General features: G+C 39.1%; 1 protein-coding gene across 3 annotated transcripts in view; it reads right to left on the reverse strand.

The window, feature by feature from the left end:
- Window positions 1-3,640: 3,640 nt before the first annotated feature.
- The window catches only part of dgkz (diacylglycerol kinase, zeta), a 100,160-nt gene continuing 89,959 nt past the window's right edge, over window positions 3,641-13,841 (reverse strand). For all 3 annotated transcript variants that reach the window (XM_015399048.1, XM_015399047.1, XM_015399050.1), the window contains 6 exons: window positions 12,807-12,841; window positions 12,126-12,169; window positions 11,069-11,189; window positions 10,777-10,813; window positions 10,605-10,704; window positions 3,641-4,540 (listed from right to left, as the gene is read on the reverse strand). In XM_015399048.1, the coding sequence (XP_015254534.1) occupies window positions 4,424-4,540; window positions 10,605-10,704; window positions 10,777-10,813; window positions 11,069-11,189; window positions 12,126-12,169; window positions 12,807-12,841 (454 nt within the window). In that variant the 3' untranslated portion in view covers window positions 3,641-4,423. The remainder of the gene's footprint in view (window positions 4,541-10,604; window positions 10,705-10,776; window positions 10,814-11,068; window positions 11,190-12,125; window positions 12,170-12,806; window positions 12,842-13,841) is intronic.

Genomic DNA, 13,841 nt, shown 5'->3' on the forward strand with positions numbered 1-13,841 from the left:
CTCAGTTTGGCTTTGGACCATGTCTTCTATTGACGCCACTAATACTAGCCTGATTCTAGCCCCTGCTGATGCCGCCCGACCGAAGCCTCATTGTCTGCAGCCCCAGCGTAGGTTATGAAATAGAGAGGTGGATTGGTCGTCTAGGGAACCGATTCTCCCATCTTGTCCTTACACTTCCTGGTCTCTCCAGGAAGAAGGGGTTGACAGGTCAGCACAGAGCTTGAGTGAAACTTCACTTCAGACATTTGCCTGCGTGTCCCAGGAGCTTAGCAGCTTGAGGTCTACTTTTGCTATTGCCCGATGTCAAGTTTGGTTGGCCCAATTCCTGCCTTCTGAGGTTTCCAGGGTTTTTTGACCTGTAGCCCAACAGACCTTGGAACATGCTGTACAGGAAAAATAATAATATAAAAAGCTCCTAGGACACGGCCAAAGCATGCAGGCGCCTTTCGGTCTACAGCCTACATTCCATCCTCCCCTGAAAGCAGACTGTAGGAGGGGTCAGTCCCGTCAGCGCTCCCAGCAATCCAACCTTCTGGCACCTACAGGTAGAACTCACAGGATATATTGCCCTCCAAATCCTTGCAAGGGGCCCCAGTAGTCACGTTTGACTCCCACTTCCAGGCTCATGGTCATTTTTTTAAAGGAGCATCTCCATCATTTGCAGGCCACCCCCTCAGAGCCGTGGGGGATTTCAGCTACTGTATTCAGTTCAGCCGTCCCCCGAAGTTCAAGAGTGAAAATGACTCCGACCAAGAGAAGTCTCTTGCTCTCAGACAGGACATTTTGGAGCTCCTGGACGGTAGCAGTTCTAAAACATGTTTACTAGGAGGGCCACAGGGGGAAGCCTGTTTTTATGGGGACCCAAAAAAGCATGAAACAAAAAAAAAACAGGGCAATAGTCACAAAACCAAAACAAAATCATTTAGTTTAATTTAAATCTGTTCAAATTGAAAATTCATATTTTTGGTTTGAAATAGTGTTGCACTGATACCAATACCAGTATGGGGCGGGGCCCCGACCCCACACTGCTCCCCAAAGGGAGGGGTTAAATGCAGAAAGTTCATTTCGTTGCTCTGTACTTGTGACAGTGTAATGACAATAAAAGCTGGGGGAAAAAACAACTTTAAATTGTGCTGAGTTTTGGAAAAAAGAACTGAATGAAAAATATTTTTAAAAATCATCCAAATGAACCTACTTCCTGTGTGCTTCTGCTATGGACGTTAAAACGCCGCTGTCCTGCTCCTGCTCGCCTCTCTTCAGTTTTCCAGCCACAGGAGCTTGGCAGGTGTCCCACATCTCTGTGCTCCACTTTAAACTTGGCCCAAACAAAGTTATTCTGGCACTGAACGCTTAATGAAAAACCAGTGTTTAGAGTTTCCCCTTCAGGTTGGCGCTACAGACGGTATTTGCAAAAACCCTCCAGATGATGGATAGACTGTTCCCCAACGCCGTCTGTCTGATGAACACCAGCCAGAGTCAATACTGACTTCCCTCCAAATGTTACAGGTTTTACCTTCATACTGATAATGGGACAATATATTCATTCATTTCTTTGTGCTGAATTAAGGTGAGATTTAGCCAAGTTTAAATGCAAAAAATGACTAGAAACTGATCAAGTATTTAGACCCTTGAAGACTAAAAGGCCACTTTAAGGCTAGGCTTAAAACTTTCCTTATTTGATAAAGCTTATAGTTAGAGTAGCTCAGGATAACCTGAGCTATCTCTATAGTTCTGCTGCTATAGGCTTAGACTGCTGGAGGACATAAGGACCCCCATTTCATCATTCTGCTTCATTCTATCTCTATTCTCCCATTCTGCAGAATCTATTAGTTCAATCTCTAACGTTCTGCTCTCTCTGCTTTTTCTCATAGTAGCTTCATCTGGTCTGTTCCTGTTTGGCTGTGACTCCATCCTGGAGAGAAATATCAGCTGTGCTGCTCACATCCTGTGAGTCCTGTTTCTCTGACTGTGACTGGCTGGATGTGCTCTCTTCATCCTCTGAAATGCCTTTTACAGTTGCTTCCTTGAACCCCAGTCGGCCTCAGCTGATGGCCGCTCACACTGAGCCCGATTCAGCTGGAGGTTTTTTCCTTTTAAAAGGGAGTTTTTCCTCTCCACTGTCGCTACAAGCATGCTTAGTGTGAGGGATTGCATTCGAGTCAATGCAATCAACTGGTTTTCCTTAAATAAAAAACTTTAAATTTGACTGGATGATCTGGTGAACTGTTAAGTGCCTTGAGATGACGTGTTGTGAATTGGTGCTAGAAAAATAAACTGAATTGAATAGTGAGAGCGATGAGTTAAATCTTTGCATTTATACCGCTAAATGCTGAAACAGTCAGATTTAGTGTGATTAATCGATTTAAATAATTGCCAACTAATGTAGTTACTGATTAATCATTAACTGAAGTGTAAAGACTAAAACATGCTTTTAGCTGACAGAGCAACCCACTTAGGGCAGTAATTATACCAAAATTGTAAAAAAAAAAATTAAAATACAGTGGAAAAAATGATAAATAGAAATTTCTAAATTGAATGTATTTACCCTTAATTTGAGAAGGTAAATAAGATAATCTGCCAATGAAATGAGGATTTTTACTGTTAGAATAAAATTAAATAATAATATGCACTTGAAATAAGACGATGTAATTGTTTTATTTTTATTGTAAATTGTCTTGTTCCATGGGCAAAGTGTTGCACTTACCTCCTCAATTCAAGAAAAAATGCACTTATTTTAAGAAAAAAATCACTTATTTTATTTTGTAGTGTACGTATTTATCATTTAAGATAGAAAAAAGTTTTCATCTGTCAATATGCTCTGTAATTCAGAAATCCCCAAGAGGACATTTTTTTGTTTCACCAGGTTTAATTCTGTAAAAAAGTCATTAAGGAACCTTTTCATGTCAGATTAATAAAAAAAAAAAAAAATTATAAAAAAAAAAAAAATAAAAAAAAAATCAACAGATTAATCGATTGCAAAATAATAATTAGTTGCAGCCCTACTCTTTAGCATAAGCAGAGACCTGAAGCATAAAAATAGTCAAGATTTCTAAGAAATCTTAATCTCTAAGAAGCAAAGTTGAGTTTTTCAGAAGGAATGTGCTTATAATAAATGAACAGAAAACCATAAAGTTATCAGAAGTAATAAGTGGAAGAAATGTGCAAACTACTGAGTCAAAGGGGAGTGAAAGCAGGGATGTTAGCCTTGTGGGGTGAGGGTGGTGCTGAACACGATTCAGATGATCAGAACGGCTTTCTAAAAGCTGGGCTGCGATCGTAATGCAAAGTTTATTGGAGTCACTTGATGACAAAGACGCTAATTAGAGTAACTTTTAAAACAAACACTGACTTTCCAAAGCAGGGACAAGGTGACGTAGATGCTGAGGTTTCCTGGAAACAAACAATGAGGTCACTGTTTATATGCTCCAAACTCTCCACATTCAGTTTTCTTCATCATGTTGTTTCTCTTCACTTAAAGGTTAGATTTTAATAATCTAAGTGCTAATAAATTGTACCCAGCATTGATTTGTGGGTTTTTTTTCTTCTATATTCTTTTTCTAATCATCATTTGACCAAAACCAGGAAAACATTCATCAGTTTTGTTTCTTGGATCCCAAATTGAGGACAAGAATGATTTCTTTGTCGACATGCTTTATTGCAGGTCACTCAGAAATGATGAAACCAAACAATCCTTACATGAATATAATACAGTGATATGAATCTCCTGATTGGTAAAGAAGCGCGTTATAATCATACAGGCTCGGCTGCTTTGGCAGAATCTGGCTTCGGCTTCTCTTTGACAAACTACCGAGCTTTGCGGGTATTTACAGTCCACACATCAAAACGAAAGCGCCCTGCAGCCGCTGGCTTTAAAACCTCTGTAACAGACGAGTAAAACATCGAGAACTCAGATTACAGGCAAAGTGAGTTTATCTCTACAATCTGATCATAAATATTTCAATTTATCCCTGTCTACATTAAATATATCCAAACATTTATTTGTCTGCAGTGAACATCCAAAAGGTCACTAGAAGCTAAACAGAAGACACATTTTGCTTTATTAGTATGAAAGCTGCAGAAACATGAATGCTGTCACTGTTGGTGATCCGCAGCTGCGTCGCTCTTTGTGTCCTTCAGGCTGAAAAATAAAAACTAGTTTGAATTTCTTTTAGTGCCCTCAAGCCATTTGTTTTGCTCAGTTCGGCCGTAGAACTGAGATTTCTTCAGGCAGTTAGAAACTGGATTCATCAAGACGCCTCGTCTCTCCTCAGTTAAAGCACAAACAAAACAAAGAATAATCCATCGGCCTCCGCCGACAGCCGAGGGGATTTTATCCGTTTACATTCCGACAGACTCAGCTCTGTGGAGAACAAGAACCACAAAACCCAACAGGACTTGGAGGAGAAAGGCGTCCGGGTTCAGGTCACACTGCCGTCTCCTGGTCCTCCCTCTGGATCATCTGGTAATGTTGACAGTTCTCCAGGTAGTTGGCCAGTTCTTGGTCGTTGGCCTTGGAGGCGCGGTGTTTGGGTGTGTCGCCCTGAAAGACAAAAACAATGTCCCAGAATGTGGTCAAGATTGTGTGAACAGATGTGTGCGTTTCTACCAGGAACCGACGGAGCGCATCTGTCAACCAACAGCAGAGTTTACACAGTTAATCATTGGCAAACATCGGGAAGCTGAGAGACCGCAGCAATGGCTGCAGTTTGCTTCATGGAAAAAGACTCAACTGTTCCCATCCAGATGATTTCATCTGAACAGAACCTTTTATGTTTTATCATGTTCCTGCATTTTGCAGAAATGCCACCAAGAAGCATTTTATGGTTTTGTTGGTGACAAAGTTTGCATTCCTCATAAATAAAAAAAACAAACACACACACAAAGAAGAAACATAAAATATAAGCCCTCATCATTCAAAACACTTGTGAAGAAATCAAGTATAATGCAGAACTGGATCCAAAGCTCTGGAAAGTCTTGGTTCTGGTTTAAGAAGATCCAGTTTCAGACTTGGTTCTGCTTCTTTTATAGTTTACAGTAATAAGTTCTGCTCCTCAGTTAACGTGTGGAAGGCTGTGAAATAGACGCATGTTAATCTGAATTACTTTACTAAATTTATTTGCTTTATTTGCAGATGGCCGCTCACACTGAGCCTGGTTCTGTTGGAGGTTTCTTCCTGTTCCAGACATTTGAATTGAGAAAGCTTCCTGGAGAGGTGGCGAAACGTCTTCAAATCTTGGAAACCAAGTCCAGTGGATATTTTTAAAATTTTTACGGAATTCCTGTTAAAAGGGAGTTTTTCCTCTCCACTGTCGCCACAAGCATGCTTAGTTAGAGGGATTTCATTCGAGTCGATGCAATCAACTGGTTTTCCTTAGATAGAAAACTTTGATTCAATTGACTGTATGATCTGGTTGAACTGTATGTGCCTTAACATGACGTGTGTTGTGAATGAGCACTATACAAATAAACTGAATTAATTGAATTTCACTCGTCTTTGCCAAATATAAAAACAGGAGTTTAAAACTCGACAATTTAATAAAAGTAGATGAGGGCTACTTGAAAGGCTAACAACTTTGCTAATGGTTCAGCTACTGGCTTGGCTACCTGTAAGGGAAGCTATTATGGTCATAACTGAGCTAAATCAACGGCTAGTAGGGATGGATATGCTAACAGCCAGGTGCTGGCTAGGCTAGTATTCAAACATCATGGGCTAACTACTATGGTCATAGTTTGGCGATCTGTAATGAATGAGCGAACTATTTGGCTAACATCTAACTTCTTGGTAAGAGCCTGGCTAATGAGCGCAATGTAAGCTAACTGTTAGGCTAATGGATGTGCTAACCAGAGATGGCAAAAGTACTCACTTTCCGTACTTGAGTAAAAGTACAGATACTTGTGTTAAAAAATACTCTGGTAAAAGTGGAAGTACTGATTAAACTTCTTTACTCAAGTAAAAGTAACAAAGTACAGGCTTGTAAATTTACTTAAAGTATAAAAGTAAAAGTAAAAAAACACTTTTTTCATGCCGTTGCCTACATTTTAAATGGATGTCTGCCAATAGGACTAGATCTCCGTTGTGTTCATTTTCAATCATCTCGTCGTCCATGCTACTATGCTAACGCCACCGCCACCAAGCTGCAATGATTTGCCGCCAATGAATACCGCCGAATCTGTCGATTCATCTTGTAGTGGTGCGTCAAATGCAACGTAGATTCCCATCCAATTAGATTGAATTTGGTATTGATGACGTGAAAAATAATAACGGTAACTCCATTGAAATGATTCAAAACTAAAGTAAGGAGCCAATTTTTTAAAATGTAAGGAGTAGAAAGTACAGATATTTGTGTAAAAATGTAAGGAGTAGAAGTAAAAAGTCGCCATAAAAATAAGTAGTAAAGTAAAGTAAAAATATCAGAAAAATCTACTTGAGTACAGTAACGAAGTATTTGTACTTCGTTACTTACCATCTCTGGTGCTAACTGAGAGTATTCTGAGATAATTGTAAGATCTCGATGGATCTAATGGCGCTCAACCAGCGTATCATGAGTATCTGCACGCAGACGGCTACCATGGGACGGATCAGAAGTGTCTGACCCAATGATACCACAGACCAAACATTTAAAAAAATAATAAAAACATCAACAACCAAAGCAGTTGGTTTCAGTTTTTAAGTGATGTTTTATATATTTAAGTCCTCCAACATAAATTATATTTGTTAAGCTTAATTTCTTGAGCAGATCAGTTTATCAACGGTCCCAGCTTTGGGAATCATTGGGACTGATTGATGAAAGCAAAGGCTAATTTAGGCCAACTGCACCGTTAGCAGCTTAGGTGAGCAGTTAAAGTTATAGATGTGTTGGTGGGATGATGGCTAGGGTTGCCAACCGTCCCTTGAAAAACGGAATGGTTCCGTATTTAGAAATATAAGTACCTGTCCTGTATTTAATGGAAAATGAACGCACTTTGTCCCGTATTACTGTGGGAGTAAAAAAATGGTCACTAAAAAGCTAATGGAATGAAGAACAAGGGCACGTTAGACACAAAACTTACGGTAAACATTTTTCAGGGCCCTGTCCTGCATTGTGACCAATGAGTTGACAACATATATGTAACAATCCAGAATCCCCTCATCCTATTGGTCGAGCCAAGTGTTGCTCATGGAGAAGATGGCGGGAGACAACAGAGTAATTTAAACGCCGACGCTGCTTTTGGGGGCGGACAACTCCTCACTGCTGCAAGAGCTCAGAGGAAATACAAGTGGAAAAAGCAGGCTGTCGCCACATAATGTGGCATTGAGCTAATGATTAGTTTTTTCTGTTTTACAGCTGCAGCCTGCAGTCATTGCATTTAAGGAACAAATATGTTTACAAGTTTGCTGTTGCACAAAAAATGTGCATTATTTATTTATTGTTGTAGTAGGATAGGCTTATGTTTACAATACTTATTTTATTCAGCAAAGTTTGTTATTTTGTATTAAAGTGAACTGCTGGATAATCATTTGTTTTCCATGTGTTCATGTCACTGACAAATATGCATCAAATTCAATGCAGATTTGAGTCAAACAATAAAAAAAATAATAATTTACACACAAAGGGGGGCTAAAAAAAAAAAAAAAAATCACCACGCCAGGAGGGGTAAAGACAAAAGGGTCAGCTGGCACGCACATGAGGTGTCCATTTTTTTTTTAAGGAGTTGGCATCCCTAATGATGGCTGACCTCCCTCCTGGTTAAGGTTATAGTCTGGTTCACTGTTCGGCTCGTTGCCATGGTAAAGGAAAAAATGTGTTCCTGCTCAATAAAAGTAATAATTAGCTCCAAACAAATGAAAGCTCAGACTGTCCTTGAAGCCTGCGGTCATCTTAATGCAGAAATCTAAAACCCAGAAGCTGGGAAGAGTTTTAAATGGAGGTGGTAGCAGATGGATGGAGGGATGGATGGTGTGAGAAATGAAAGAAGAGAAGCCTCTCAGCTCATCTAAACTCCTGCGGTGATTTCCAGCTCACCACCAACTCCAAATAACACATAAACTCTTTATTTGTGGAGCCGAGGAGAGAAAAGCTCAGATTATGGGCTGTTTCCTGTTACCACTGGCTTCACCATGGCGACGGTGAGCCGAGGCCTTTGTGCGTTGGGGACGGAGGCTGGGGAATCCTGTGGAGCTTCGTTTCTCACTGACACACAACATTAATCACTTTATAGAAGTGGGTCAAATACTACTGGAGATCCATTTAAAGTGCAGAGGCACGGATCGGGCTGGTGGCCGTCATCCTGCCAGGGGGGGAAAAAACCCCGAAGACAAACGGCCTCATGCAGCAGAAGGCTGCCACTGATCACAAACTAAATCTTTACAGACAATTTAGTTTCAATTCATTTTAGATTTAACACTGAAAAAGGAAAATGAAAAAAACTCACAGGGAAAAAAAGCAAACAACACAAACAGCTATAACTGATAAAAGATTAAGAGGGAGAAAAATAACAGTTATAATAAAAAAAAATAAATGAAAAAACATGGACAAACAATTAAAACATGGAGAAACTTAATAAAGAGAAAGAGCTTCAAAAACTCAGCGATGTCATTGTAATCACAAAACCAGCAAACTGCTGGAAGAAGAAGCAGAAAGAAGCAAAACTCCTCCAAACACAGACGATCATTATTTTAACAACAGACCAATGAGTAAAGAGCTGCAATGCTGCAGGAAAACACAACAAACTGATCCCAACTGGAACTAGGAGTCCCACGAGGAGGAGAAAGGAACATAGGATGAAGGTTAAACATGAATCCATACTGAGATCCACACATTTCAAAGAAAACTGGTAGAACAAGTTTAATAAAGACAAACAGGCTGAGACTCGAGCACAAAGAGACACAAAGAACAGAACTTAAAAACAGACAAAAACTAGATGCTTAAAAACATTCTAAACCCTTTAAAGCCAATTGCATCATGTTTGATTCATGAGTTTTTAAGACCTTTACATCATCAGTGTTATATTTTTATCCCTGACTTACATAATAAGACATGTAGTGAACAAAAAACGTTTAAAAGATTATAGAGAAATGCCTTATGTATCAAATTTGATGCAAATAAATGATCTAATTGAATTTATAAAAACATTTTTTTTATGTAATTTGTCAGAAAATTCAATGACAACTCTAATAAAAAAAAAGAAAAGAATTCTGTCAATTCTGTCATGGTCCTGGCTTTAAAGGGTTAATGATTCGGGGGAAAATGGAGACATGTTGTCCAAGAAGTGTTTTACTGTTTTCCTCAGGGATCCATGTAGAAAATAAATCTCAGAATTTAAGAAAGAACCGCAATATTTCCTGTGGGGTTCCTCACAGGCCAGTACTGGGATCCATGTTTCTTTAGTTAATAAATAATGAATAAACTGTGAATTATTTCATTGCTAATATTATTTCGAATCATAAAAATGATCTTGGGTATTAAAATGCTGTTTTTTTTCTGTGGAAGAAATTTGTTAATAAAAATTGGCGTGTGTGTCGGCGCGCGGCTTGACCGGAGAGGAGGACGCACACTGTCAGATTTGTGCAGCGGGACTTTTTGTTTGGTTGTATGTTAAAAACAAGTTCAAAATAAGATAAGAAAAATATAAGGGCGATCAAAGATTGTCCCAGCGCCGCAGAACAGAGAACGGTGTCAGAACACTCCGCCCAGGGAAAGAAAGACTCTCCCGGTGAGATCTGGGGGGGATTTTTGAATGAAACTATTGATTCTTGGTAGTTTGATTTTTATTTTTTATAAATCATTGTTACCAAAAATCAACAAAATTCTTACTAAGTGGTTGGATATTTTTACTTTCATATCAAATTTATAATGTACCATATATTACCTGATTTCCTGTGACTGAATCCCCCTTGAGTATATTGTGAGTTCTGCTTTTAATCGAGCTGAATTTTACAAAGGTTAATTCGTTTTTTACTTTTTAAAAATATAAAGATTCTTTATTAAAAATATTAAGGAATACCAAATGAAATTAGTTTGTCTTAATTAATAGAAATTCATATTAAATCTACGTTAATTGATCACCTGCAGCTCCCTGTATAATTAATGGCTCCTCATGTTAACGCTTTTAAAAAAAAGTTGAAAATTACTATTTCTAGAAATCCAAAATCAGTTTTCATTTGTTATAAAAAAACAACCATGTGTGCTAAATAGGTTATAGTGAACCAAAAAATTAGCTATAAGGAATCTTCTTGTAACCAGAGAAGAGTTTAAAAGAGCATTTCTGTTTAATGAGCTTCCAGTGAAAACTTTATTTTTAATTTAAAAGAACAGAATAAAGAATAGAAAAACAAGTTAATGTGTAAAAACAGATCTTTAGGAGTCTGAGTAAAAATCTGAAAAAAAGCCAAGTTTCATTTTCTGGTCTTTTTTAATGCTAGTTTTCTCTTCCAGTTATTCGTATTTAATCTATTTCTCCAGGATTTTATTTCTTGTTTTGTTCTGGAGAGCTTCTTCGACGTTGGTTCAAAGTCGCTTTTATTTCCCTGCAGCTTTAAACTTAAAAGAATCAGTGAACACTAATATGAAAGGTGTGATGGACGCTGCTCGGTGCTGCAGGTGAGCGTTTCCAGGTGGGTTTACCTGCAGGTCTGTCTTCATTAGCGAAGCCCCCGCCTCCACCAGGAAGTGACAGATGCTCCTCTGACAGAGGGTGGCGGCTCTATGGAGGGCCGTCTCTCCTCTGAAAAACAAAAACCAGATTTATCTCTGGAAGGAATAATGTGGATTTACCGGCTAAACAAAGCGGACTCACGTCTCCGTCTCTGTGACGTCCAGGTGGGAGGTGGGAACTGATGGGAGGAAACAAACAGGCACCATTCAGACAGGAGAAAAAACTGCAGATGTTTCACTCCAAAATGATCAAACGCTCCCGCATCATTTTTTTTTTTAATAACAGGTCACATCAGAACATCTCATGACAGAAACCAGTTTGATCAAAGTTGAAGCTGCGAAGCTCCAGCTGTGCTTAGCATCTGTTTCCATGGTGACCTTCCAGGAAGCTCAGGCCTAATCCGAAGCAGAACCTCAAACCCAGTGTGTCTCACCGTTCTCAATGAGGTACTTGACGATGTCTTTGCTGCCGGCCTGGACGGCGTGATGCAGCAGTGTGCAGCCGTCTGCGTCCTGCAGCTCCAGGTCTGCCCCCTGCTGGTGGAGCTCCGTCAGCTGCAGGGAAACAGGCGTCACCTTTTATAAACCTCGATACAAGGTTCAAGAAACACATCAACATCTAACAGAGAAGATACAATTATAACAATGTTTCAGGTTAAAATGAGGAAGCATTTCAATCTGCGAACGCTGATGCAACTTTAGAGGCAACATCAACAATGATTGAGGAGAAAAACACTCAAGAGATTTACTGAGCTGAGGACCACTAAGGTTCAACTAAACTGACTTTGATGCAATAAGTTCAAGTTTGATTTACACTGCAAAAACTATCTATGAATCATTTTGTTTTAAAATAAAGGCATTTCTCTTATAAGTAGACTAATTAGACATTATGCAATCCGAGTCATTTTTCGTATATTAAAAGTAAACAATTTTATCTTATTTACCTACTCAAATCAAGGGAAAATGCATTTATTTAAAAAAAAAAAGACTAACCCTTTGTATTGCGCTTAAAATCCCTGACATTTCCAGACAGTGAAATTGAAACCTTTTATTAGCCTTTAAAGCCAAGTTACAGTTTTATCTGATAAACCGATATCTGACAGATTTAGCCAGTAGGATCAACAGAGTCAATGAAAGGAGCGCAGTAGTGGACGGTGTCCAAGGTTACAGCGTGTGGCGCCGTTTCCTGAGACCAGAATGATGACATCTGTCAACTTCAGCTAAAATAAAAAGTTTTGGAATGGGAAAATAATTGTTCTCAGTAAAATACGTTGAAAATCAAAATTTCAAGCCAATATTGTTATTACACTTAAATAAATTTTAAATCCAAATAAGTCTTTTTTTTTTTACTCAAAAAAAAAAGTGCATTTCTTCTTTAATTGAAGAGATAAGTGAAAAACTTTGCCAATGGAAAAAGACAATTTACATTTAAAATAGAAAAAAAATAATGGCATCGACTTATTTCAAGTGCATATTATCTAATTATCTCACCCTGTTCAGGTTCTCGTCTTTGACGCAGCTGATCAGCTCTGCATCTAAACACAGACAGGGAGGTAAATGGTTGGTTAATTAGCGCCCTCTGGTGGCAGAACACAGAACCCCAGTAATGGACCTGCTCAAAGATTATTATCATTAAATAAAACAAAAAAATTAAAACTAAAATGGTGAAACATTCTTGTTAATTATAACCACTGAAATTAAAACTAACTAGAAACAGACTGAAATTGAATAAATACACATAAATGTTTTGGTGTTAAATTCGTTTTTATGAGTCTTGCAAACTGATGGGAAATTGTTTTGTTTTTTTTCTCTGTTAAAATCAGCTGTAATTTTTTTTAATGGTATCAAGTGATGAGTTTTTGATTGCAAATAATTGCAAACTCTATAAAAAACTGAAACTAATCCTCAAACTAATAGAAAAACCAAACTAAATAGATGATACATTTCCTGCTCAGGCCTGTGGTCATAAACCTTCTGCCTTCATGTCCCAGAGGATCAGCAGATCAACTGCATGTCCAGAGCAGGAAGCTGAGGCTTCAGTGCTCTGGGCGCTCTAAGGAGCGTCATCACAGATCCTTCCTCCCTTTCTGCTAAGTTTTCATTCTTATAAACACTCAGACGTCAGCACAGCGTGTGAAATGAAACAAACTTCTTACTCTGTTTCTTTTTTACCTTTTTCAGGGTCCTGTGAGGTAGAAGTGGACGTTCTGCAAGGAGACAAAGAGACAGTCAGAACCAGCCGGAGGCAGAGACATCTTTAATGGTAAAAAACAGCTGTTGTTTGTTTTCCAACAGAACATCAACATTTCACACATCCCACTAAGCCCCGCCCACCGACCGCAGCAGAAACCTTCATTCTTCGGGTTAGCATTACTCCCACACCTAATCCAGAAGAGAGGAGCCAACAGAGGAGCAGATGCAGATTTTTAAACAGAGGAGCTCCAGTATTTGGATCTTGGATGAAAGAACCAACATCTGAGGTGGTTCCTCTGGTCAGGAACCACCTGGGCAGCTTGAGGAAAATGTAGCGTGACCTCCAGGTTTTCCAGGCTGGAGGGACTGACCTGCTGTGATGTTTCATCTGTCAATCAGAAACCAGCAGCAACCTTAAAGCTGAGATGCTTCAGTGTTCAGTCAGACCACCAACCCTGCAGGAACGGTGACAATCAGTCCAACAGTGACTGAAGAACGTTCCCGGCTGTTTAAGCTGCACCGTCCCTTTATTTGATATCGTTTTAATCCTTCTGGTCGCAATACGTTTTTCTGGTTTATCGTTTGTTATTTTAACATGTTATGCTTTATTTTTGTTCCTGTTTTTAGTGAATAAAGCCCTTTGTGTATATTTACAATAACAGAGGCACAATACTGAGCATGTGCACAGCAGGTAAACAAGGAAGTAGCCTTTGTTTTCCCCACAGAGACCTTCTACACATTCTGCTGCACTGCGCACAGAAATATATCTAGACCTGTGGATCACTGACTAAACCCCCACTCAGTGGAAACAAACTGTGACTGGTATCGTTCCATTTAAAGCTTTTTCTATGGCATTAAAGGACAAACCCTTTGTAATTTATCGGACCTGAGACCCATTTCTGGACTACCTTGATGTCGCCACATCTCGCAGGGTGAGGTCAGGGCTTATAGACCTGGCCTGGGAAAAACACCCGGGCTATAGTGTGACAAGCTATCATATTTGAGTGGAGATAT

This window comes from Cyprinodon variegatus, unplaced genomic scaffold, assembly GCF_000732505.1.
Source record: "Cyprinodon variegatus isolate N-32 unplaced genomic scaffold, C_variegatus-1.0 Scaffold984, whole genome shotgun sequence".
Lineage (NCBI taxonomy): Eukaryota > Metazoa > Chordata > Actinopteri > Cyprinodontiformes > Cyprinodontidae > Cyprinodon > Cyprinodon variegatus.